Source organism: Anolis carolinensis, chromosome 5 (genome assembly GCF_035594765.1).
Source record: "Anolis carolinensis isolate JA03-04 chromosome 5, rAnoCar3.1.pri, whole genome shotgun sequence".
NCBI classification, from domain to species: Eukaryota; Metazoa; Chordata; class Lepidosauria; order Squamata; family Dactyloidae; genus Anolis; species Anolis carolinensis.
In genome coordinates this window covers 204285540-204313504 of record NC_085845.1, presented here as the reverse complement: position 1 = coordinate 204313504, position 27965 = coordinate 204285540, and the positions used below count along the sequence as shown (strand labels likewise).

General features: G+C 40.7%; 1 protein-coding gene and 1 long non-coding RNA gene across 3 annotated transcripts; one reads left to right on the top strand and one right to left on the bottom strand.

Annotated features, from left to right (window-relative positions):
- Positions 1 to 227: 227 nt before the first annotated feature.
- Positions 228 to 6196, bottom strand: LOC103282779 (uncharacterized). 2 transcript variants are annotated; one of them, XR_010006963.1, is made up of 4 exons: positions 6107 to 6196; positions 1802 to 1949; positions 1168 to 1315; positions 228 to 336 (listed from the first exon to the last, which is right to left on the bottom strand). It is a non-coding gene; the product is annotated as an uncharacterized LOC103282779 (long non-coding RNA). The 2 variants fall into 2 exon arrangements; XR_010006962.1 differs by lacking the exon at positions 6107 to 6196 and adding an exon at positions 2671 to 2783.
- Positions 2914 to 27562, top strand: LOC100556029 (guanylyl cyclase-activating protein 1). The gene is made up of 4 exons (XM_062983453.1): positions 2914 to 3108; positions 14123 to 14272; positions 21113 to 21203; positions 24589 to 27562. Exons 1-4 carry the CDS (start codon positions 2914 to 2916, stop codon positions 24720 to 24722), a joined length of 570 nt encoding a protein of 189 aa, XP_062839523.1. The 3' UTR covers positions 24723 to 27562.
- Positions 27563 to 27965: the final 403 nt, after the last annotated feature.

Below are 27965 nucleotides of genomic sequence, written 5' to 3'. Positions count from 1 at the left end.
TATTTATATGCTGCTTTTTCTCTCCACAGAATGCGGACATCCTCTCCAAAAGAACACATTTATTATTGTTATTGTCGTCATCCCACTTTCCTCTCTTAACAAGAGTCAGAGGGGCTCACATTATTAAAAACAATACAAATTACAATGAGATACAATACAAATTTGGGTTTTAGAATTGCATGGCACACCTGTCCAGATACGAATGGATTTGCCGCAGAGTCAGTCGTTGTTGTTGTTTTGTTTATTTATATGTCGCTTTTTCTCTCCACAGAATATGGACATCCTCTCCAAAAAGACACATTTATTGTTGTTGTTGTCACCATCCCACTTTCCTGTCTTAACAAAAGTCAGAGGGGCTCACATTGTTAAAAACAATACAAATTACAACGAGATACATTACAAATTTGGGTTTTAGAATTGCATGGCACACCTGTCCAGGTAGGAGTAGAGTCCCCGTTGGGGAGATAGTGGCGGGGTATAAATAAAGTTTATTATTATTATTATTATTATTATTATTATTATTATTGACACAACGACGTTGTATGACACAGCAAACAAGATAGATATGCTGGATTTCATTTCACAAAACCACAAGTCGAACACTTCCCAAGTGTGTAGGACTGTGTGATGTATTTTCGGATGATGCGTGCCGATCCCAGTAGGGTGGCCTTTTGCAGCTGGCAGATCGTAATTTTGTCAATGTCTATTATTATTATTATTATTATTATTATTATTATTATTATTATTATTATTTGCTGCAGAGTCAGCCGTTGTTGTTTTGTTTATTTATATGCTGCTTTTTCTCTCCACAGAAGGCGGACATCCGCTCCAAAAGGACACATTTATTGTTGTTGTCGTCATCCCACTTTCCTCTCTTAACAAGACTCAGAGGGGCTCACGTCATTAAAAACAATACAAATTACAATGAGATACAATACAAATTTGGGTTTTAGAATTGCATGACACACCTGTCCAGGTAGGAGTAGAGTCCCCGTTGGGGAGATGGTGGCGGGGTATAAATAAAGTTTATTATTATTATTATTATTATTATCTTCACCATCCCACTTTCCTCTCTTAACAAGACTCAGAGGGGCTCGCGTCATTAAAAACAATACAAATTACAATGAGATACAATACAAATTTGGGTTTTAGAATTGCATGGCACACCTGTCCAGATACGAACGGATTTGCCGCAGAGTCAGTCGTTGTTGTTGTTTTGTTTATTTATATGTTGCTTTTTCTCTCCACAGAATATGGACATCCTCTCCAAAAAGACACATTTATTGTTGTTGTTGTCACCATCCCACTTTCCTGTCTTAACAAAAGTCAGAGGGGCTCACATTGTTAAAAACAATACAAATTACGAGATACATTACAAATTTGGGTTTTAGAATTGCATGACACACCTGTCCAGGTAGGAGTAGAGTCCCCGTTGGGAAGATGGTGGCGGGGTATAAATAAAGTTTATTATTATTATTATTATTATTATCTTCACCATCCCACTTTCCTCTCTTAACAAGACTCAGAGGGGCTCACGTCATTAAAAACAATACAAATTACAATGAGATACAATACAAATTTGGGTTTTAGAATTGCATGACACACCTGTCCAGGTAGGAGTAGAGTCCCCGTTGGGGAGATGGTGGCGGGGTATAAATAAAGTTTATTATTATTATTATTATTATCTTCACCATCCCACTTTCCTCTCTTAACAAGACTCAGAGGGGCTCACGTCATTAAAAACAATACAAATTACAATGAGATACAATACAAATTTGGGTTTTAGAATTGCATGGCACACCTGTCCAGATACGAATGGATTTGCCGCAGAGTCAGTCGTTGTTGTTGTTTTGTTTATTTATATGTTGCTTTTTCTCTCCACAGAATATGGACATCCTCTCCAAAAAGACACATTTATTGTTGTTGTTGTCACCATCCCACTTTCCTGTCTTAACAAAAGTCAGAGGGGCTCACATTGTTAAAAACAATACAAATTACAACGAGATACATTACAAATTTGGGTTTTAGAATTGCATGACACACCTGTCCAGGTAGGAGTAGAGTCCCCGTTGGGGAGATGGTGGCGGGGTATAAATAAAGTTTTTTATTATTATTATTATTATTATCGTCACCATCCCACTTTCCTCTCTTAACAAGACTCAGAGGGGCTCACGTCATTAAAAACAATACAAATTACAATGAGATACAATACAAATTTGGGTTTTAGAATTGCATGACACACCTGTCCAGGTAGGAGTAGAGTCCCTGTTGGGGAGATGGTGGCGGGGTATAAATAAAGTTTATTATTATTATTATTATTATTATTATTATTATTATTATCTTCACCATCCCACTTTCCTCTCTTAACCAGACTCAGAGGGGCTCACGTCATTAAAAACAATACAAATTCCCATGAGAAACCTACGACATGGAATTAAAACATCGAATGGTCAACCGGTGGTTTCAAAACAGCCCCGAGAGGTCATGGCGAATCGTCCGGGACAGGCTTTCTCTCTTTTTCAGAGACGCTTAAGGATTCGGCCCAGAGAATGCCGCAACCTTGCCGGCCACGCAAGGCCTGGCTGGAAATAGCCATCGCATGCGGAGAAGACAATGTCTGGAGCCCTCCGAGGTCGGCTTTTGGTGCCAATCGGCGCTTAACCCGCTCACCTTTTGTGGCGTTTTGCTCCCCAAAATAACAGGGCTGCTCTCCCGGGATTATCCTCCCTCCTGCTTTCCATTCCCTCTTTACATCGCTGAAGCCTTTAAGGCCGCTAAATGGGTCTCAGGCCAGATTAAGGGGATTGTAATTGGCTCAAGGGAGCCGCCCGACTCTGGCTCCGAAGGCGGAAGAAGAAGGCAGAGAAGGACCAGTCCAGGCAGAGGCCGGAGCAGAAGGCAGCGCTCGGGGACATGGGGAACGAAAACAGCATCCTGGACGACCTGCAGACCCTGGAGATCCACCACTGGTACAAGAAGTTCATGTCCGAATGCCCCTCCGGGCAGCTGACCGAACACGAGTTCAAGCACTTCTTCGGTCTCCGAGGACTGGACCCCGAAGCCAACAAGTACATTGAGCAGATGTTCCACACCTTCGACATGAACAAGGTAAGCAGGCCAGTCTCCTCCAGATAAACCAGTTCAGTCCTCAAAGGTTCAGTGGTTTAGAGTCCTCAAACTTTTTAAGTGGAGGGCCGATTCACAGTCCCTCAGACTGTTAAGGGGCCGGACTATGATGAAATAGTCCAAAATTAGGATTGTTGTTGTTGTGTGCCTTCAAGCCATTTCAGACTGAGGTCAACCTTGAGTCTAATGTTTAGGATAGAGGCCAGGTCAATGACCTTGGAGGACCACATCGGTCCATGGGCCTCAGTTTGGGGACCCCTGATCTAGGAGATCTCATAAGACCATAGGTAAGGAAAGGGGCCCCCAAAGGCCATCTAGACAATCTCATAAGACCATAGGTAAGTAAAGGGACCCTCAAAGGCCATCTAGACAATCTCATAAGACCATAGGTAAGTAAAGGGGCCCCCAAAGGCCATCTAGACAATCTCATAAGACCATAGGTAAGGAAAGGGGTCCCCAAAGGCCATCTAGACAATCTCATAAGACCATAGGTAAGTAAAGGGACCCTCAAAGGCCATCTAGACAATCTCATAAGACCATAGGTAAGTAAAGGGCCCCCCAAAGGCCATCTAGACAATCTCATAAGACCATGGGTAAGGAAAGGGGCCCCCAAAGGCCATCTAGACAATCTCATAAGACCTTAGGTAAGTAAAGGGACCCTCAAAGGCCATCTAGACAATCTCATAAGACCATAGGTAAGGAAAGGGGCCCCCAAAGGCCATCTAGACAATCTCATAAGACCATAGGTAAGTAAAGGGACCCTCAAAGGCCATCTAGATGGTCTCATAGGAACATAGGTAAGGAAAGTGACCTCCAAAAGCCATCTAGGTGGTCTCATAAGGCCATAGCTGAGCACAGAGACCTTCAAAGACCATCTAGAGCAGGGGTCCCCAAACTAAGGCCCGGGGGCCGGATGCGGCCCTCCAAGGTCATTTACCTGGCCCCCGCCCTCAGTTTTATAATATAATATTTTAATATCATTTTAAATAATATAATACATTGTATATACATATAATACTGATAATAATATTATAATGTTATACAATATAATACTAATAATGCCATATAATAATATTAATTATATGATATATATTACATATAATATTACAGTATAGTGGTATAGTTCAATATAGTAATATATAATGCTAATATTGTGCTATGCTAATAATAAAATATATTGTATGTACATACAGCCGCTCTGAGTCCCCTTCGGGGCGAGAAGGGCTATAAATGTAATAAATAAATGTAGTAAATGAATAAATAAATAATTGTAGACTTTCGGATGATGCGTGCAGATCCCAGCAGGGTGGCCTTTTGCAGTTGGCAGATCGTAATTTTGTCAATGTCTATTGTTTCCAAATGCCGGCTGAGATTTTTTGGCATGGCACCCAGTGTGCCCATCACCACCGGGACCACCTGCACTGGTTTCTGCCAGAGTCTTTGAAGTTCAATCTTGAGGTCCTGATAGCGGCTGAGTTTTTCCTGTTGTTTTTCATCAATGCGACTGTCACCTGGAATGGCGACATCAATGATCCAAACCTTTTTCTTCTCCACAACTGTGATGTCTGGTGTGTTTGTTCCAGAACTTTGTCAGTCTGGATTCGGAAGTCCCACAGTATCTTTGCGTGCTCATTTTCCAATACTTTTGCAGGTTTGTGATCCCACCAATTCTTTGCTGCTGGGAGGTGGTACTTGAGGCATAAGTTCCAATGAATCATTTGGGCCACATAGTTGTGCCTCTGTTTGTAGTCTGTCTGTGTGATTTTCTTACAGCAGCTGAGGATGTGATCCATGGTTTCATCGATTTCCTTGCACAGTCTGCATTTTGGGTCATCAGCTGATTTTTCGATCTTGGCCTTGATTGCCTTTGTTCTGATGTCTTGCTCCTGGGCTGCAAGGATCAGGCCTTCTGTCTCCTTCTTCAGGGTCCCATTCGTGAGCCAGAGCCAGGTCTTCTCCTTCTCAGCTTTTCCTTCAATTTTGTCAAGGAACTTTCCATGCAATGTTTTGTTGTGCCAGCGGTCAGCTCTAGTTTGTAGTGCGGTTTTCTTGTACTGGTTTTTTGTCTGCTGTGCTTTGAGGAGTTTCTGATTTTTGACTTCAATCAAAGCAGGTTCTTCACTTTGCTTGACATCTTCTGCCAGGGCATGTTCTTCTTTGACTGCTTGTTTTACTTGCAAGAGTCCTCTGCCCCCTGATCTTCTAGACAGATACAGCCGGTCAACATCACTGCAAGGGTGCAGTGAGTGATGAATGGTCATGAGTTTTCTTGTTTTTCTGTCCAAACTGTCCAGTTATTATTATTATTATTATTATTATTATTATTATTATTATTATTATTGACACAAAGACACAGTATAACACAGCAAACGAGATATATATGCTGGATTTCGTATCACAAATCACAAGTTCCCAAGCGTTTAGAGCTGTGTGATGCATTATTATTATCATTATTAACAACATTGAGGCTGGGTGGCCATCTGTCAGGGGTGCTTTGCTTGTGCTTTTGGTGCACAAAGGTAGAAGAGGGTTGGACTCAATGGTCTAAGGGGTATCTTCCAACCCTCTTTATTATTTTTATTATGATTATGATTAACATTGAGGCTGTATTTGTTCCTTTTTGGTTTTTTTTTAACTTCAAAGTAAGAGATGTGCAGTGTACATAGGAATTTGTTTATAGGGGGTTTTTTTTTCAACTATAATCCAGCCCTACAAAGGTCGGAGGGACCGTGAACTGGCCCCCTGTTTAAAAAGTTTGGGGACCCCTGATATATACACTCCACTTGCCTCTCCGCAAACAGACTTCTGAGGACGCTTGCCACAGATGCAGGCGAAACGTCAGGAGGGAATGCTGCTGGAACATGGCCATAGTCCTAAAAACACACAGCAACCCAGCCTGGCCTTTGTTCACTTTGAGTTGTTTGTTTAAATGGAGATATCATTCATTGTGAGGTGTAGATGGTCCCTGGGCAAGGCTCACCTGTGTGGCTCATCGGTCCCACCTGCAGAAAATCCAGCTTGGAGAAGCACCTGTTGCCCTTGGCCAGCAAAGCCCTTAAATGGCCACCACTTTGGCACGCAAAGGGAGCCTCTCTTCACCTGTGATGCAACCTGCTCCAAGCCAGGTGGGTGTCTGGGAGGAAGATTAACCCTTGTGCCTGGGTTGGGTAAGAGCTCTTTGGCAGTGGAATTTACCTCTCTGGGAATCCGGTGGAGCCCTTTAAGCAAAGTCTGGACGGCCATCGGTTGGGAGGGCTTCGATTGTGTCAAACGGGATGGACTGGACGGCCCTTGGGGGTCCCCTTCCAACTCTATTGAATTACTAGCTGTGCCCGGCCACGCGTTGCTGTGGCAAAGTGGTGGTGGTATTGGTTAAAAATTGTTGTGTAATTTTTATTTGACTTTATTTGCATTTTTTTAATTAATTTTATTGTAAGTTATATTTTTTATTTATTATATTTTATTATTTTCTTGTATTATTTTTTGTTATTTTTTGTTATTATAGTATTTTATTGTATTAATTTTTTTAGTGTTTTTTATTATTTTTTATTGGGTTGCTAGGAGACCAAGTTGGAGGAGCTTAGCCTTCTAACTGGCAGCAATTGGATAAAAACAATTATTCCTCTCTCTCTAATTAGGACTTTATTTTTCTTTTCTTTTTGTTGTATCAACCTAGAGGCGTGGATGATGGGTTGTGTTGTCAAATTTCGAGGTTGGAGGGCCTGTAGTTTTGTTGTTTTGTGGGTCGCCGTGATGCCACTCTTTTATATATATAGATAGATGCAAACTGCCTTAGAGTCCAGTTAAGACTCTTATTAGAATGGAGGTCTCTTATTAGAATCCTAACAACGGATTAAAGTCTCCAAGAGTCAAGAGCATTGAGCCATGGCAGTCAAAGCAGTGCCAAAGCGCATTAATTCTACAGTGTGGAGCTGTCCCAGGAGTCCAAATACACCTTTTAAATAGACTTCTGCACAGTTTGGCATGTTTTTCAAAACATATATTTTGCTTAGACCAAATATCAGGCTGATAGGATAAGAATCTGAGTGTTAACATTTTTTTAAAAGGTGGCTGTAGGAGAGGACAGGTTTCTGGTGTATGTATGTATGTGTATGTGTATATATATATATATATATATATATATATATATATATATATATATATATATATATAAAAATAAAAGAGTGATGGCATCACGGCGACCCACAAAACAACAAAACTACAGGCCCCCCAACCTCGAAATTTGACAACACAACCCATCATCCACGCCTCTAGGTTGATACAACAAAAAGAAAAGAAAAATAAAGTCCTAATTTGAGGGAGAGGAATAATTGCTTTTATCCAATTGCTGCCAGTTAGAAGGCTAAGCTCCTCCAACTTGGTCTCCTAGCAACCCAATAAAAACACTAAAAAACACTAAAAAATAATTAAAAACACTAAAAAAATAATACAATAAAATATTATAATAACAGAAAATAACTAAAAATAATACAAGAAAATAATAAAATATAATAAATAAAAAGATAACTTACAATAAAATTAATTAAAAAATACAAATAACATCAAATAAAAATTACACAACAATTTTTAACCAATACCACCACCACTTTGCCACAGCAACGCGTGGCCGGGCACAGCTAGTATATATATATGTGTGTGTGTGTGTGTGTGTGATGGCATCACGGTGACCAACAAAACTACAGGCCCCCCAACCTCGAAATTTAACAACACAACCCATCATCCACGCCTCTAGGTTGACACAACAAAAAGAAAAGAAAAATAAAGTCCTAATTAGAGGGAGAGGAATAATTGCTTTTATCCAATTGCTGCCAGTTAGAAGGCTAAGCTCCTTCAACTTGGTCTCCTAGCAACCAACTCAGCCCAGGGGACAGGCAGACTTAGGCCTCAGGTCTCTTCCACAGATTATCACATTTTAACTGGATTATATGGCAGTGTAGACTCAAGGCCCTTCCACACAGCTATATAACCCATTTATAATCTTATATTATCTCCTTTGAACTGGATTATCTTGAGTCCACACTGCCATATAATCCACTTCAGTGTGCATTTTATAAAGCTGTGAAGAAGGGGCCTCATATAATCCAGTTCTGAGCAGATAATATAAGATTAGAAATATACAATAGAGTCTCACTTATCCAACATAAACAGGCCGGCAGGATAAGTGAATATGTTGGATAATAAGAAGGGATTCAGGAAAAGCCGATTAAACATCAAATTAGGTAATCGTTATACAAATTAAACACCAAAACATCATATTATACAACAAATTTGACAGAAAAAGTAGTTCCATGCGCAGTAATGCTATGTAGTAATTACAGTAGAGTCTCACTTAGCCAACACTTGCTTATCCAACGTTCTGGATTATCCAACGCATTTTTGTAGTCAATGTTTTCAATGCATTATGATATTTTGGTGCTAAATTCGTAAATACAGTAATTACTACATAACATTACTGCACATTGAACTACTTTTTCTGCCAAATTTGTTGTATAACATGATGTTTTGGTGCTTAATTTGTAAAATCACAACCTATTTTGATCTTTAATAGGCTTTTCCTTAATCTCTCCTTTTTATCCAACATATTCGCTTATCCAACGTTCTGCCAGCCCGTTTAGCTTGGATAAGTGAGACTACTGTGTGTGTGTGTGTGTATATATATATATATACACACACACACACACACACACCCCTACACACACACACACACACACACACACACATATATAACTGCATATAACTATGACTAAACTCTGTGTGTGTGTGTGTGTGTGTGTGTGTGTGTGGATGGGGAGCCCCTGGTGGCACAGCGGGTTATTTATTATTTTTATTTTATTTGGACTCAGGGCGGCCTCATAATCGGCAACCATTAGATGCCAAGAAACATAATATTGAAAACAATTAGGATTAAAACAAATTAAAACATTAATTAAAAACATCCATTTAAAAAGCTCAGTTCAACCGCTGAGCTGTTGAACTTGCTGACTCAAAGGTCTGCGATTCGAATGCGAGGGGCGGGGTGAGCTCCCGCTGTTAGCCCCAGCTTCTGCCAACCTAGCAGTTCGAAAACATGCAAATGTGAGTAGATCAATAGGTACTGCTCTGGTGGGAAGGTAACAGCACTCCATGCAGTCATGGCTATGGCCACATGACCTTGGAGGTGTCTACGGACAACGCCGGCTCTTCGGCTTGAAAATGGAGATGATCACCAACCCCAGATTCGGTCACGATTGGACTTAATGTCACGGGAAAACCTTTACCTTATGCATGGATGGAATTGAAAAGAAATAACCTGTGATTGGTGGAACTGAGAATAATCTACATTTTTGTTTGGGTCTTTGTCTGAAACTAGTGTAAAGAGATGGAATTCTATAATAATAATAATAATAATAATAATAATAATATAATAATAATAATAATATAATTATTGTGATTTTGTGATATGAAATCCAGCATATCTATCTTGTTTGCTGTGTCATAATAAAAAAAATATAATAATATATTTATAACCCGCTTCCATCTTCCTGAGGGGAGTCGCAGAGAATCACATGGGGACCGAGCCCGAGAATCAACAGATAAAAACAGAACACAATAACAGCATATATAATTAAAACAATAAAATAAACATTCATAAAATACAACTCTATCCAATATTAAAGGAACCAGCTGAGCGATCTTAGCTGTTGTTGCTTTGTGCCTTCGAGCTGTAAGGACATGAATTTCATTGAAAGAATCCATTATACTATGCAGCAACATTTGAAGAAAATTCTGTTCCTGGTTTGAAGATATTATTTCCTATTTAATAGTGCGGTCCTTACTTTGAAAGTTGTTGTTCTACTCCAGAAACTTTGTTTTTGTGCCACAAAATACATTGAATTAGTTGAGAGTCATTCATTGAAAAACTCTTTCAAAATGGGCTGCAACAGGATGTCCCTCCTGCAAGAACAAAGTTTTTGCACTTTAATAAACGTTTCCCATCTTTTTATGATAGAACCAATTAGGAAATATTATTGATAATGTTAGGAAATGGTTAAATTCAGACTCAATCACCTCCTGTCTCAATTTACCACCTCCTCCGACGATCTGGCAATTTGCTCAGTTGCACGGAAATAAATCCAGACTTCCCAGATGTCAACTGAAACCATCGGCTTATATCTTTTATTGCAGTTTGTACAATATTTACATAGTTTTGCTGGAGCTTAGCATCTGTGCATCCGACCTCATTCAATTACCACATGGGAAGCACTATCACCTCCCACATTCCCTACCGGAAATCTTCAACTGTTTCCCTCTAGCCATAAATCTCTACTCTTTGCACTTAACTCTTTCACTACTGGATTATAAGTTGTATTACAGACACACAGTTTCAGTTAGCTTTAAACTATATACAGTAAGTACAAATTTCAAACTACACAAAAACAATACATTCACAGACAACCCGGGAACAAAAATGGTGTTACATAGTGTAATGCAGTTTAACTGCATTGTATGGCAATGTAGATGGGACCCAAGGCAAACCTATTAAAGTTTTCCTGGCAAGATTCCTTCAGAAGGGAGTTAGTTGCCTTTGCTTTCCTCTGAAGCTGAGAGAATATGACTTGCCAAAGGCCACTCAATGGGTTTCCATGGACAAGCGAGGATTCGAACCCAGGATCCCACAACAGTGAGCCATGGCTGTTCAAATGGAGGCACACTTGCCTTTGTGCTCTCGGCATGGATCACCTAGAATCATAGAACCACAGAACTGGAAAAGACCACATGGGCTATCTAGTCCAACCCCCTGCCATGCAGGAAAAGCACAATCCAAGTATCCCTAGCAGATGGGCATCCAGCCTCTGTTTCAAAGCTTCCTAGTGTTGGCCCCATTTTAGGAGGCAAGCCCTGGCAGTGAGACCAGGGAGAAGCCTGTTGGCAGAAACCCAGGCAAGGGATCCGCCTGAGCTGCCCATTGTGAGTGAGTCCCTGGTGTGGCGAGCATTCAGATCAGGCCCAATTGAAATCAGCCATCAAGCAAGGAGAGAAGGTGATTTTCAGCCAAGGAAGATTTTAGTAGATGCTAGCTAGTGATTTATTCACAAAGTAAATAGCATACAGAATACAGTTTCACAGCCCTTTTTATACATAAGCTTCAGCCAAGCCTCTAATTCTGACCAGTCACAGAGAGGGGCTTGGCTCACTGGCCAGAATGGGCTGGGACAAGGGATGATCAAGTGTCGATGAATGGGGTTCCTTCTACTGAACAGGAAAAATAACAAAGTGATTTAGGGCATTTTCTGGCCCTACCCAGGAATGCTATTGTCTTATGAGATGAACATGGCATGGCCCCTTAAGAAGGCTGGGCTGGAGATTCCAGACCCCAGAGAAACAAAACATCATATATTAATACAATCATGCAAAAATGACAGAGGATGGGTTTGGCTGTAGACATGCAGATTTCCTTCCGATGCGAGAGGTCCCGTTTATCACAGGTGCAGGTGGTGAAATTGGTTCTTCCCCAAGGGCGGGGAGAGGTGATTACCCTGCCCAGGTAAGCTATTGTGTTGAAATGTCCAAGTAAAGTCCAAGAGATGTGTGAGGCTGGAAATTGATGAGGAAATTCCCAGCTTGGTTTCTTTCCCCCAGGCTATGCAATTGTGTGGGATGCAAGACATCTTTGGGTTCAGGAACAAGGTTTCCCCCAAAGGGAAGGAATGGGGATCTCAGGAGCATAAAATATTAGGTTAACACAACATATAGGCCAAATAGGAACACATAGGAAAAAAGATGGAGTCTTTAGAGCAAATTATATACATGAAAGACATAGTTTTCCAAAGTACCTTTAACAAGCCAGGCTCCCCGGTAAGTCAAGGCCAGGAGTAATCTACCCCTGGTTGTCATGGCACATCATATAGACCTTCAGAGGGAAACGATGGCAAGGCATCTAAGGAGTGCTCTTTGCCGTTCATTGGGTTAGTGCTCCGGCAGGTGCCAGAGAGAGAGAGAGAGAGAAAAGACTTCAGTGAGTGGGGAGCTGGCCCAGATAAACTAGACATCCCAAGGATCCGGGGCTAGTTTTCTCATGCAACACTATCTAGTCCAACCCCCTGCCATGAAGGAAAAACACAATCCAAGTATCCCTGGCAGATGGGCATCCAGTCTCTGTTTCAAAGCTTCTTAGGAAGGAGCTTCCACCAGACTCTGAGGCAGAGAGTTCCACTGCTGAACAGCTCTCCTTACAGTCAGGAAGTTCTTCCTAATATTCAATAGAATCTCCTTTCCTGTCATTTGTACCCATGTCTCCATTGAGCCCCAGTCTCCAGGGCAACAGAAGGAAGCCTCCTCCCTCTTCCTTGTGACGTCCTTTCAGATATTTATACGTGGCTCTTCTCATGTCTCCTCTCAACCTTCTCTCTTGCAGGGTAAACATCCCCAGCTCTTTAAGACGCTCCTCATAGGGATTATTCATGGTCTCCAGACCTTTGATCTTTGTAGACGCCCTCTTCCTCTGGACTACTTCCAGCATAGGGTCAGTGTCTCTTTTGACCTGTGGAGCCCAGGACTGGACACAGTGTGATTCCAGGGAAAGAGGTCTGGCCAAAGCGGAAGAGAGAGGCACCAGGACACTCGAATCCCATTGACTTTTTAGCTGCTGCTTCACACTCTTGGCTCATGTTCAGCTTATTATCCATGAAAATTCCAAGATCTTCTTCAGATGATCAAGCCAGGCGTCCCCCATCCTGTATCTTTGCATTTCATTTTTTCCGCCAGTGTAGCATCTTGTTAGGGATTCCTTCTTCAGTAGAGGAAGGGGAGCAGGAAAGTGTTCTTGAATCAGAGGGGCAGTTGGAATCTGAGGAGGAGACTTTGCAAGTACCCACATTTCAGGAGAGGCGGAAGGAAACAGAGCAGAGATGTTGTTCAGCTAGAATAGCTTCCAGAAATGCAGCTGAGTAATTGGGAACTGCCCTAGCAGCTGTGGGGGAATTCAGAGCTATAAATCAGAAGTAGGTGCAGTCAGCTCTTGCTGATAACAAACTGACTCCAATGCCTAAGCCTTCGCTCCCCTTGTGCCTGCTTCGAGTCTGCATCTGGAAAACTGCTCCTAATAATTTATTGCTGTTTCTTTGTCTGAAATAAGACTGCTACTTGATTTAGGAATTTATCAGACTTAAGAACTGTGTTTGCCCTAAGACTTCCTTGCTTCCTTTTGCATTATTCCATTGAGTGTGCTGTTCCTTATGCTTTGCTGAAGGAAAGCAGTTTTCATTTACTTACCACAGTGTCTTAAGGCTGTTCTTGAAAGACTAAACACCACACAATTTACATTTGTCCTTGTTGAAGTTCATGTTATTAGTTTTGGACAATCAGGTCTCTAATCTGTTGGGGTCCTTTTGCATCCGGACCGTGTCCTCTGGAGTATTGGCTCTCCCTCCCAATGTGGTCCCGCCTGCAAATGATTTCTTACTTCTTAAGACTTGCAGGGAGCAAGCAAGGACGTGTTAGCAGGTGTGTGTATAGCGGAACCAGCAGCGTCCAGTTAACACCATGTGCAAAAGACTCAGACCAGACAGAGGAATTGAAAGAACAAAGGAAACTTTACTTGTTGAGTTGAAGTTAGATAAACAGTTCAGCAATCGTACAATGTCCTTGTAGTTGCACAGGATCAATAACTAATCAATCAGCATTCAATATACCCAGCATAGCTTATTTAAACTGCTACTTGACCGTAGCTAGAGAGCCTGTCTTTTCTGTGCTCTCCCTGCAAGCCCAGATTTCCAACTGACAAACCCAGCCATCTGCCATCAAACCGATACATTGTTTGAGGCGTGGCTTGCCTCTGCAAAAGAGCTCCCTTTTGCAGAGATCTTTGCAAGGATTTCTTTACACACACACACACACATAACAATTTGGCGCAATAGGACGGAGTTGCAGCCCAGGTGTGGCTGGACTGCAGCTCCCATCATTGATGCACCACGTTTCCTCCCCTGTAACTCCGCAGGACGGCTACATCGACTTCATGGAGTACGTGGCGGCTCTCAGCCTCATCCTGAAGGGCAAGATGGAGCAGAAGCTGCGGTGGTACTTCAAGCTCTACGACGTGGACGGCAATGGGTGCATCGACCGCGGCGAGCTCCTCAACATCATCCGGGTGAGGAGGAACATCTAAATGGGGTTGGACCAGATGACCTTTGGTTTCTCCTTCCAGCCGTTGGAATCTAGAGTCCGGTAGAGTCTTTGAAGCAGAGTTTGATGGCCATCTGTCAGGAGGGCCTTGATTGTGTCTTCCCGTGTGATAGGGTTGATCTGGATGATCTCTTGAGGTGTTGAAGACCATCAAAGGCTGCTGCGATTTTGTGATGTGATTTTATATGCTTTTATGGTTTCAGCCTGGATTTGTTGTCGAAGGCTTTCATGGCCGGGATCACAGGGTTGTTGTATGTAATTCGGGCTGTGTGGCCATGTTCCAGAAGTATTCTCTCCTGACGTTTTGCCCACATCTATAGCAGGCATCCTCAGAGGTTGTGATCACAACCTCTGAGGATGCCTGCCATAGATGTGGGCGAAACGTCAGGAGAGAATACTTCTGGAACATGGCCACACAGCCCGAAAAACATACATCAACCTGGATTGTTTTAATATTAATGTTGTTTTATACTGTTTTAATATTTGCATATTTTAAGTTGTATTGAAATGCTTTTAGTTTGAATCTCCGTATGCAGAGGAATAGTGGAATATAAACATCATCATCATCATTATCATTTTTATTGAGGTATCTTTTCTTTTTTATCAATGAGGTTTATTATTGTTGTTATTGACACAAAGACATAGTATGGTACAGCAAACGAGATGTATATGCTGGATTTCGTATCACAGAATCACAAGTCGAACACTTCCCAAGCGTTTAGGCCTGTGTGATGTTGTTGTTGTTGTTATTGACAAAAAAGACATAGTATGACACAGCAAACGAGATCTATATGCTGGATTTCATATCACAAAATCACAAGTCGAACACTTCCCAAGTCTTTAGGCCTGTGTGGTGGTGTTGTTGTTGCTGTTGTTGTTGTTGTTGTTATTATTACTATTATTGACACAAAGACAGAGTATGACACAGCAAACGAGATCTATATGCTGGATTTCATATCACAAAATCACAAGTCGAACACTTCCCAAGTCTTTAGGCCTGTGTGGTGGTGGTGTTGTTGCTGTTGTTGTTGCTGTTGTTGTTGTTGTTATTATTACTATTATTGACACAAAGACAGAGTATGACACAGCAAACGAGATCTATATGCTGGATTTCATATCACAAAATCACAAGTCGAACACTTCCCAAGTCTTTAGGCCTGTGTGGTGGTGTTGTTGTTGCTGTTGTTGTTGTTGTTATTATTATTACTATTATTGACACAAAGACAGAGTATGACACAGCAAACGAGATCTATATGCTGGATTTCATATCACAAAATCACAAGTCGAACACTTCCCAAGTCTTTAGGCCTGTGTGGTGGTGTTGTTGTTGTTGTTGTTGTTGTTGTTGTTGTTACTATTATTGACACAAAGACAGAGTATGACACAGCAAACGAGATCTATATGCTGGATTTCGTATGACAGAATCACAAGTCGAACACTTCCCAAGCGTTTAGGACTGTGTGGTGTATTTTCGGATGATGTGCGCAGATCCCAGTCGGGTGGCCTTTTGCAGTTGTCAGATCGTAATTCTGTCGATGTTTATGATTTCCAAGGAGCCTCCGGTGGCTCAGTGTATTAAAGCGCTGAGCTGCTGAACTTGCGGACCGAAAGGTCCCAGGTTCAAATCCGGGGAGTGGAGTGAGCGCCCGCTGTAAGCTCCAGCTTCTGCCAACCTAGCAGTTCGAAAATATGTAAATGTGAGTAGATCAATAGGTACCGCTCCGGTGGGAAGGTAACGCCGTTCCATGCAGTCGTGCCGGCCACATGACCTTGGAGGTGTCTACGGACAACGCCGGCTCTTTGGCTTAGAAATGGAGATGAGCACCAACCCCCAGAGTCAGACACGACTGGACTTAACGTCAGGGGAAACCTTTAGCTTTACCCTATGGTTTCCAAATGCCGACTGAGATCTTTTGGCATGGTACCCAGTGTGCTGATAACAAGCAGTCAAAGAAAAACATGCCTTGGTAGAATATGGAAAGCAAAGTAAAGAACCTGCTTTGATTGAAGTTAAAAATCAGAAACTCCTCAAACCGCAACAGACAAAGAATCAGTACAAGAAAACTGCACTACAAACTAGTGCTGACTTATTATTATTATTATTATTATTATTATTATTATTATTATTATTATTTTGAGAGTGTACTCATTATAACATAACTATTGATATAAAAAGCCACCAATCAACAGTAGTAATTTTACACTTTCCAATAACAGTAAAACATACGTGTCCCATTGAAAGGAAGCTTCCTGACCTTACATCGAGATAGTGTCTTGCAATAATTTGTCCTATTCAAGCAATATATGTACATTTTACAAAAGGTATTCAAAAGTGACCAAATCGTATGACATTTATCATAATCTTGATTTTCTCTCTGACCATGTATTTTTAATCACTCAACACTATTACATTCTGGTCCATAAAATTTCTACGTATAAATAAATGCGAAGGGCTTCCAATTATTTTGAAAGCATTGCATTGTTTTATTTCTAAAGAGACAAGTGAGTTGATGAAATTCTGCAAAAGTTTAGCAAAGTTTGAACAACCATTTACTGTATATACTTGAGTATAAACCTAGTTTTTCAGCCCTTTTTTTAAGACTGAAAAAGGCCCTTTCGGCTTATACTCGGGTGAGGGTCCTGGTTGGCTTATATTTGGGTCAGCTTATACTTGAGAATATATGGTACATTTATTATTTTTTCTATTATTATTGGTATTATTACATTTATTATTTTTCTCTATTATTGTTTCTACCAATGCATTTATTTTACTCTATTTTATTATTATTAATACATTTATTATTTCACTCTGATCTTATTATTATTATTACATTTATTATTTTACTCTATTTACTATTACATGTATTATTTTCCTATATTTATTATTATTATTATTATTACATGTATTATTTTACTCTATTGTTTTTAAAAGGATACATAAGCACATTTACATTGAAGAAGATGAGAATCGTGATTGGATCAGAGTTGGACAGTCTTATCTTAAATTTGAGCTTGATGTCAATATTCAAAAACATTTAACCTAATGATGCTTCAATTAATGTAATTTTATTGGTATCTATTTTTATTTCTTAAATTTACCGCCCTCGGCTTATACTTGAGTCAACGTTTTCCCAGTTTTTGGTGGTAAAATTAGGTGCCTCGGCTGATATTCGGGTATATATTCGAGTATATATGGTATTTACATTTATTTACATGGTTGGGATAATACTTTCTTTCCAGTGTCGGGCATACATTATTCAAGCAGATGTTAAGAGTTTTTAAAAGCAAAGCAATATTTTCCTTGCTGATAGTATCATTTGCCACTCTCATCCAGAGCCGGTTCCTATTTGGTTTTATACCAGTGAAACCCTTTGGTTCCCCCCATTACAAATAGAAATGAAATGCCTTGAGAAGAGCTACTCCTGGCTTGCTTTTCCCGTCTTCCGCCGGTTAATATCTTACCCTTTCTGTTGTACCTTGTCCCCCAAATAAGCTCCCTTGAGCTGAGTCGACTTTCACTTCTTGGCTGCAGAAATCACTGAACTGGAAGGGGACCCTAAAGGTCATCTAGACCAGGAGTCCCCAAACTTTTTAAACAGGGGGCCAGTTCACAATCCTTTGGACCATTGGAGGGCCGGACTATAGTTGGCCACCTAGCAATAATAATAATAATAATAATAATAATAATAATAATAATAATAATAATAGCAGCAATAATAATAAAAAAGAGAGTTGGAAGAGACCCTTTGGGCCATTGAGTCCAACCCCCTTCTGCCTTTGTGCACCAAAAGCACAAGCAAAGCACCCCTGACAGATGGCCACCCAGCCTCAATGTTAATAATAATAATAATAATAATAATAATAATAATAATAATAATAATAATAATAATAATGGTTGAAACAGAAGAAGAGACCCCTTGGGCCATTGAGTCCAACCCCCTTCTGCCTTTGTGCACCGAAAGCACAAGCAAAGCACCCCTGACAGATGGTCACCCAGCCTCAATGTTAATAATAATAATAATAATAATAATAATAATAATAATAATAATAATAATAATAGCAATAATAATAAAAAAGAGGGTTGGAAGAGACCCTTTGGGCCATTGAGTCAAATCCCCTTGTGCCTTCGTGCACCGAAAGTACAAACAAAGCACCCGTGACAGATGGCCACCCAGCCTCAATTTTAATAAATAATGATAATGATAATAATAATAATAATAATAATAATAATAATAATAATAATAATAATAATAATAAAGAGGGTTGGAAGAGACCCCTTGGGCCATTTTGTCCAACACCCTTCTGTCTCTGCGGACCAAAAGCACAAGCAAAGCACCCCTGACAGATGGCCACCCAGCCTTAATGTTAATAATAATAATAATAGTAATAATAATAAGGGTTGTAAGAGAAGAAGAGACCCCTTGGGTCATTTAGCCCAACCCCCTTCAGCCCTTGTGCCGTGGGGGCCGGATAAATGGCTTTGGTGGGCCGCATCCGGCCCCCGGGCCTTAGTTTGGGGACCCCTGATCTAGACCAAACGCCCCAACCAAGGCAGGGAAAACCCCTGTCTAAATTACTACCTAACATGCACTACAAAACTTGCAATGAAACCTTCCTTATTTACTATTTATTGATTTATTTTCAGTATTTATATTCCACTCTTCTCAACCAAAGGGGACTCAGGGCGGATCACAATACACACATGCATGGCAAACATTCAATGCCATTAGACATGGATATATTATGCAATGTGTGTGTCTATATTTTATATATATATATATATATATATATATATATATATATACATTTGTATAATTGTATATATATGAATTGTGTATGTGTGTATATACATATGTATATATATACACACACATAATATGAAGTGTGGATATATTATGCAATGTGTGTGTATATGTATGTATGTATGTATGTATGTATGAATTGTATACTGTATGTGTGTGTATATGTGTATATACGTGTGTGTATATCTATATCTATATCTCTATCTATATATAATACTAGCTGTGCCCGGCCACGCGTTGCTGTGGCAAAGTCGTGGTGGTATCGGTTAAAACTTGTTGTGGAATTTTTATTTGACGTTATTTGTATTTTTTTAAATTAATTTTACTGTCACTTATCTTTTTTATTTATTATATTTTATTATTTTGTTGTATTATTTTTAGTCATTTTGTTATAGTATTTTATTGTATTAATTATTTTAGTGTTTTTTATAATTTTTTATTGTATTATTTGTATTTATTTTTTTATCATTATTTTATTAACACTGGGCTGAGTGGGTTGCTAGGAGACCAAGTGGGCGGAGCTTAGCCTTCTAACTGGCAGCAATTGGATAAAAACAATTATTCCTCTCCCTCTAATTAGGAATTTATTTTTCTTTTCTTTTTGTTGTATCAACCTAGAGGCATGGATGAGGGGTTGTGATGTCAATTTTCGAGGTTGTGGGGTGTTTACTTTTGTTGTTTTGTCCGCTGCCGTGATGCCATCACTCTTTTATATATATAGATTATGCAACGTATAGTGCTATTTGTGGGTTACGTATCTTACATGTAATCAGGTAGGTTAATTGGTTTAGTTTTCCTTCATGCACACTATTGTGTAAAATATGGTGTACAAAAATAACTTTCGTGCTCTATGTATAAGATGTTTATGAAGAATAAATGATTTTCGTATTGAGAATTGGGTCCCATTTTTAAAATGCGAATGGAAACATCCAATGGTTCTGGTCCCGAACATTTCACAGAATCAGGAGGTTCAGCTTGTATTACGGCTCGAAATTTGTTGGCAGCGTTTTGGCTGCTGTAACAAACAGCGTTGCGTAAGCGGTTGTGCTTTGCAGCAGATTGTGTAAGGCCGGCCATTCCAAGGGATGTGGCCGTTGCGCAAGAAGCGAGTTGTACGATCGGGGGCACCGTGTCCCTTATATTGCACTTTTGCATTGATGCAACTTTTCAGTTCAAAACACTAAATGCATGCACACAAATCAGGCTGTTTGTTTTTGCATTGGGTTGGAAAGGGACCCCAAAGGTCATCTAGTCCAAACCCAAAAATGCCCTTGAAAAGGTGATTGTGAAAACGGCCACCTCTCATTTGTGTTTGTTGATTTAATCTTTGCGAAATTGCGCCCGGCCCAATAGATTAGATCAAATTACATTAGATTAGATTTATTAGTCCTGTCCTGCTTTCCCGTCTCTTAATTGCGCAAAGGCGCTTAAGGGAATTAAAAGAATCACCAGATAGATCAAAACAGTGTCTAGACGCAGCAAAGGACCGGACAGACCGAGGCCCAATTATTACAATATTCTTCCAAGATGCTAATTAATTAATGGGCATTTTTACTGATATGATTATGAGGTGTTTTGATCATAGGCCTGTATATTTTAATATATGCTCCCCAGTGGCTTTGTGTTTGTGTTTTTTTATTTGTATCTTGCCTGAGGTTCATTTTGTTAAGTTTTGGCCAATCATCTCTCCAATCTGTTAAGATCGTTTTGGATTCTGCTCCTGTCTTCCTGCCTTGCCTTTCTTCTGCGGAGGAAAACCCTTCCTTGCAAACTTGCTCTCAACCTTAAGTCATGTTTTGCAAACCTCGCAAGGGTCAGAAGTCTGTTTACAGAAAATGCCCTTTGTTTAAAACGGGATCAATTGCTCAAGATATTTGCTGGCTTTTGCGATGGTTGTGCACGACGGTGTCTCCCTTTGCCTGGGATCTGTTTTGGTTCCTTCTAGGAAAGTCGGGTGATGATTAATCCGGATAAATAATGTGTCCCGCTCGTCTCTTTGTCAGGCCATCCGTGCCATCAACGGCTGCAACCACGAGACGAGCGCCGAGGAGTTCACCAACCGAGTCTTCGACCGGATCGATATCAACGGAGACGGTGAGGCCGCTTGCGCAATAGACGCACATATGCACACTCTTAGTTGTGTACTTTGGGTGGGCATCCATTGCTTCCAACACCATATATACCCTATATCAAGTATAAGCCGACCCAAATATAAGCTGAGGCACCTAATTTTACCACAAGAAAACTGGGAAAACCCGGGGCTGTGGCGCAGACGGGAGAGCAATGAGTCACTGACCAGGAGGTCATAAGTTCGAGGCCCGCTCGGAGCTATATTTGTTTGTCTTTGTCCTGTGATAAAAAGGCATTGAATGTTTGCCTAATATGTGTAATGTGATCCACCCTGAGTCCCCTTCGGGGTGAGAAAGAAGGGCGGAATATAAATGATGTAAATAAATAAATAAATAAATAAAACCTTGACTCCAGTATAAGCCGAGGGTGGTAAATTTCAGAAATAAAAACAGATACCAATAAAATTACATTAATTGAAGCATAATAATAATAATAATAATAATAATAATAATACTTTATTTATACCCCGCCACCATCTCCCCAACGGGGACTCGGGGCGGCTTACATGGGGCCATTCCCAGAACAATAAAATATAACAGAATATAAAAGAACAACACATCACAATACAGTGAACAATACAATAGATAATAATATACAGTAGAGTCTCACTTATCCAACGTTCTGGATTATCCAACGCATTTTTGTAATCAATGTTTTCAATGCATTGTGATATTTTGGTACTAAATTCGTAAATACAGTAATCACCACATAGCATTAATGTGTTATGAACTACTTTTTCTGTCAAATTTGTTGTATAACATGATGTTTTGGTGCTTAATTTGTAAAATCATAACCTAATTTAATGTTTAATAGGCTTTTTCTTAATCTCTCCTTATTATCCAACATATTCGCTTATCCAATGTTCTGCCGGCCCGTTTATGTTGGATAAGTGAGACTCTACTGTACATTACAATGCAAAGTCAGGGAAACAATAAAAACAAGGGCGGGCCACATGAACACTAAGTTAAAACTCGGGGTGAGAAAGAAATAAGAATAAAAACCATAAAGAACAGGGTCATAAGATAGTGGTGCAGTCTAGAGGATAGATATTGGAGGGGAGCAACGGAAAAGAAATATAAAGTAGTTACTCTCCAAAAGCACAACGGAAGAGCCAGTAGGTTAAATGTTTTTGAATATTTACATCATGCTCTAATTTAAGATAAGATTGTCCAACTCTGATCCAATCATGATTCTCATCTTCTTCCATGTAAATGCCCTTATGTATCCTTTTAATAATACAGTAGAGCGGGGGTCCTCAAACTTTTTAAGCCGAGGGCCGGTCCACAATCCTTCAGACTGTTGAGGGGCCGGATTATCATTTGAAAAAAAATACACAAACAAATTCCGTTGCACACTGTACATGTCTTATTTGTAGTGCAAAAACAACAACAACAACAATGAAAGAACAATACAATATTTAAAAATAAAAATAATTTTAACCAACATACATTTATCAGGATTTCAATGGGAAGTGTGCTCCTGCTTCTGGCCAATGAGATAGTCAAGTTAATTAGGGTTGTTGTTGTTTTTGTTGTTGTTGTTGTGTGCCTTCAAGTCATTTCAAACTTTGGGCGAGCCTAAGTCTAAAATGTATTTATTAATTATTTATTTATTTACTGCATTTATTTACTACATTTGTATCACACCCTTCTGACCCCAAAGGGGACTCAGAGTGGCTTACAAATTATATGTACATACAATATATTATATTATTAGCATAGCCCAATATTAGCATTATATATTACTTTGTTGAACTATACCACTACACTGTAATATGATTAGTAATATTATATGTAATATAGAATATATAATTAATATTATTATATGGTATTATTATTAGTGTTATATTGTATTACATTATAATATTATTATCAATATTATATGTATATACAATATATTATATTATAAAACTGAGGGCGGGGGCCAGGTAAATGACCTCGGAGGGCCGCATCCGGCCCCCGGGCCTTAGTTTGGGGAGCCCTGCAGTAGAGTCTCACCTATCCAACATAAACGGGCCGGCAGAACATTCGATAAGCGAATATGTTGGATAATAAGGAGAGATTAAGGAGAAGCCTATTAAACATCAAATTAGGTTATGATTTTACAAATTAAGCACCAAAACATCATGCAATACAACAAATTTGACAGAAAAAAGTAGTTCAATAGGCAGTAATGCTATGTAGTAATTAAGGTATTTATGAATTTAACACCAAAATATCACGATATATTGAAAACATTGACTCGTAACTCCGCCCATCCCAGTCCTGGCCGCCTATTTGTGGCCCCGCCCACCTCCCCCTCGCAGCCCTGCATCTTGGACTAGGAGAGAGGCTCAGCCCCGCCCTCTTGAGCAGGAGCCACGCCCACCCCTCTAAGCCACACCTCCTTTCCAGGGGGCACTGAGTATTATTTTTTCTGGAAAGGGGACGGTAGGCTAAATATGTTTAGGAACCACTGTTTTAAATCCACAAATCACTTCTGGAGAACATCGCTCAGGCTCAAAAAATGCTAGTAATTTTGGAGCAGAAAGCTCACAAGCATCTCATCTTGCAAGACGGAAATAAAATGCCTCTGTCCTTGTCTTTGGTGAGTTCATTCTAATCTGGAACTTTGGCGACTAATGGTTAGCATTCCTTGCCAGGCGGCATCCTCAAGGTATTGCGGTCTAGATCTATATATATATATATAAAAGGGCAATGAAATTTCGGCCTAGGACAAAACAACAAAACTACACATCCCAGAAACACTCAACTTGGCAGCAAAACCCCTCACCCATGCCTTTACGTTCATACAACAAAAAGAAAAGAAAAATAACGTCCTAATTAGAGAGGGAGAAGAATAATTATTTTTATCCAATTGCTGCCAGTTGGAAGGCTAAACTCTGCCCACTTGGTCTCCTAGCAACCCACTCAGCCCAGGGGACAGGCAGAGTTAGGCCTCATTTAGGCCTCTTCCACAGATTATCTTATTTTAACTGGATTATATGGCAGACTCAAGGCCCTTCCACACAGCTATATAACCCATTTATAATGGACTTAATGTCAGGGGGAAACCTTTACCCTTGACCTTAACTACCACCAATTCCTCAATACTTTTATTTCCCAAACCACCAGACTTCGCCACAGCAACACGTGTCCAGGCACAGCTAGTTCCATATAATAAACTGCAGAACTCAGGTCTCCATAGGGTGGGCACCAGAAAGCAGTTGCAATGGGATCATTGTTTTGCAAGAGTCCCGGGTCTCTGATGCGCAACAGGACAGGCCCTTTTCCTTCTCGCTCTCAAAGGACGGACGCTCTTCCCTTTTGCTCAACACTCTTCTCTTCTCTTCTCTTCTCTTCTCCTTCAGGCGAGCTCTCGCTGGACGAGTTTGTGGAAGGTGCCCGGAAAGATGAGGAATTCATGGAGGTGATGATGAAGAGCTTGGACCTGGACCACATCGTCTCCATGATCAACAGCAGCAGCCGGCGCAACAGCGTCTAGGAGCGGACCCGGGAGGGGATGATGGGAGATGCATTGGGAGATACACAGGGAAGGGTCTTTGTGGGCCGCCGGTTCCGAGGAAATACGGAGACGCCAAGGCAGAACCGGGCAGCGCGAACCCCGCCATCGCGATACAACGGACTGGACTTGGAGCCCTTGACTTGGAGGACAGGCACCCTTCACATGACAGGCGCTTCCCAGTCCCTTTGTGATCTTTGCACACGCTATTTGCACACGCTGTACACGCTATTTGCATACACTGTGCGCAATAGGATTTCCTAAATGGGGAAGAACGGCTTTTAGATGCCTTTGGGGAAACGCGCTCAGAGCCTCCGGGAGATTGTGGGTGACATTTCTAGCCATAGGTTTACCTAGAACCAGATCAGTTGTAGTTAGGACTGGCTCTCTTAAGTATGGAAACACCCTCCCTTTTTTTAATGCTTCATCTCCCGGAAAAGGGCCAGGCTTTCAGCTTTGGGCATTATTGCACAATGGTTAGAAAACGGGTCCGACTGTTGCAAGGTTGGAGGAGTGCTGGAGAGGTTCTCCCTCTGCGCATTGCATTCCCACTTTCCAAAAAGCATCCCTGCCATTAAGTGACTCCTCCTGACCTGCGCATTGGAATATCATAACTACTTACTGGTTCGAAAGCAATCGCTATCCCCTCCTGTGTGCAATTGTGCTATTGCACACTCATTCTTTGCTTTGCACTCTCCTCTCCTGGTCCTCTGTTTTTCTCTGTTTTCTGCGCTCAAGCAAATGGGAACATATCCATAACTTACCAGTTCACTATCATACCCTGTTGCACAATTGTGCTATTGTGCTATTGCACATTCATTCTTTGCTTTGCACTCTCCTCTCCTGGTTCTCTGTTTTTCTCTGTTTTCTCCCCTGAAACAAACAGGAACATATCAATAACTTACCAGTTCACTATCATACCCTGTTGCACAATTGTGCTATTGTGCTATTGCACACTCATTCTTTGCTTTGCACTCTCCTCTCCTGGTCCTCTTTTTTTGTTATCTCCCTTGAAGCAAATGGGAACATATCAATAACTTACCAGTTCACTATCATACCCTATTTCACAATTGTGCTATTTCACACCCATTCTTTGCTTTGCATTCTCCTCTCTTGTTCCTAAAATTTTCTGTTTTATCTTCCCTGAGGTGCATGGAGACATAGCAATAACTTATCAGTTCACTATCACACCCTATTTCACATTTGTGCTATTGCACACCCGTTCTTTGCTTTGAACTCTCCTCTCCTGGTCCTCTGTTTTTCTGTGTTATCTCCCCTGAAGCAAATGGGAACATATAAATCTTACCAGTTCGCTATCATACCTTATTTCACAATTGTGCTATTTCACACCCATTCTTTGCTTTGCAATCTCCTCTCCTGGTTCTCTGTTTTTTTGTGTTATTTCCCCTGAAGCAAATGGGAACATATCCATAACTTACCTGTTCACTATCATACCCTGTTGCACAATTGTGCTATTGCACACTCATTCTTTGCTTTGCATTCTCCTCTCTTGTTCCTAAAATTTTCTGTTTTCTCTTCCCTGAGGTGCATGGAGACATAGCGATAACTTACCAGTTTGCTATTTCACCCTGTTTCACAATTGTGCTATTTCACACTCATTCTTTGCTTTGCACTCTCCTCTCCTGGTCCTCTGTTTTTTTGTGTTATTTCCCCTGAAGCAAATGGGAACATATCCATAATTTACCAGTTTGCTATCGCATCCTGCTGCACAATTGTGCTATTGCACACTCATTCTTTGCTTTGCACTCTCCTCTCTTGGTCCTCTGTTTTTCTGTGTTGTCTCCCTTGAAGCAAATGGGAACATATCCATAACTTACCAGTTCACCATCGCACCCTATTGCACAATTGTGCTATTGTGCTATTGCACACTCATTCTTTGCTTTGCACTCTCCTCTCCTGGTCCTCTATTTTTTGTGTTATTTTCCCTGAAGCAAATGGGAACATATCAATAACTTACCAGTTTACTATCTGACCCTATCTCACCCTGAAGTGCATGGAGACATAGCAATAACCTATCTGTTCACTATCCCGCTGTTGCGTATTTGTGCTATTCCACTCTCCCTCGTTGTTTTGCACTGTCCTCTCCTGGTCCCCTGCTTTCCTATTTCACATCCTATCTTCCCTGAAGCAAATGGGAACAGACCATCGTCTTACCAGTTTGAAGATAATAAATATTACAACGTCCCAGGTGTAGAAGGAGTGTACCGAGGTCTCCAGTCTGCAATTGCACTATTTTCATGCTCATTCTTTGCTTTTCTTTTCTTTTCTCCTCTTCCAGTCTTCTCTTTTCCATTTTACCTCGTTTCTCTCCTGAAGGAAATGGGAAAAAATCAACAACTTCTCAGTTTGAAAACCATTATTATCACAATTGTTTGCTATTGTACAATTGCACACTCATTCTTCGCTTTGCCTCTCCTCTTCCAGTCCTCGATTTTCCCGTTTCCATTCTTATCTCCTCTGAAGCAGCAACGGGACGGACACAACATTGTGCGATAGATGCAGTGATCCCGCCGTCTTTGCACTTGAACAGCCTGCTGTGATAAATTCCTTGGCATGCAAAGAGATCTGGGAGCCCCTTTGAGACCAATGGAGAGAAATAAGATCAATAGCGGAAGCTTTTGCAGACCGAGTCTCCTTCATCCGATGTGGGGAGCAAGTGCCTAGTCTCCAAGGTCTCAAGTGTGCGCGAAGATCCCTTTGCAGAAAGATATTCTAGACTAGCTCAGCTGCATTTTGGAATTCAAGACCTTGGTTGATTTAGTACTCTTTGTACGTTTTGCAATTAAAAGCATAAAAAAAGACTCAGACTGTCTCTGTTTTTTTGACTTGAAAACAGCACAACCGTTCAATGCTAAGGCTTCCCCGTTTGCGCAAGGTTCCATACTTCGCATTTTAACAACACAACCATTCAATGCTAAGGCTTCCCCGTCTGCGCAGGGTTCCATACTTCACACTTTAACAATACAACCGTTCAATGCTAAGGCTTCCTCGTCTGCGCAGGATTCCATACTTCGCACTTTAACAACACAACCGTTCAATGCTAAGGCTTCCCCGTCTGCGCAGGGTTCCATACTTCACACTTTAACAATACAACCGTTCAATGCTAAGGCTTCCTCGTCTGCGCAGGATTCCATACTTCGCACTTTAACAACACAACCGTTCAATGCTAAGGCTTCCCCGTCTGCGCAGGGTTCCATACTTCGC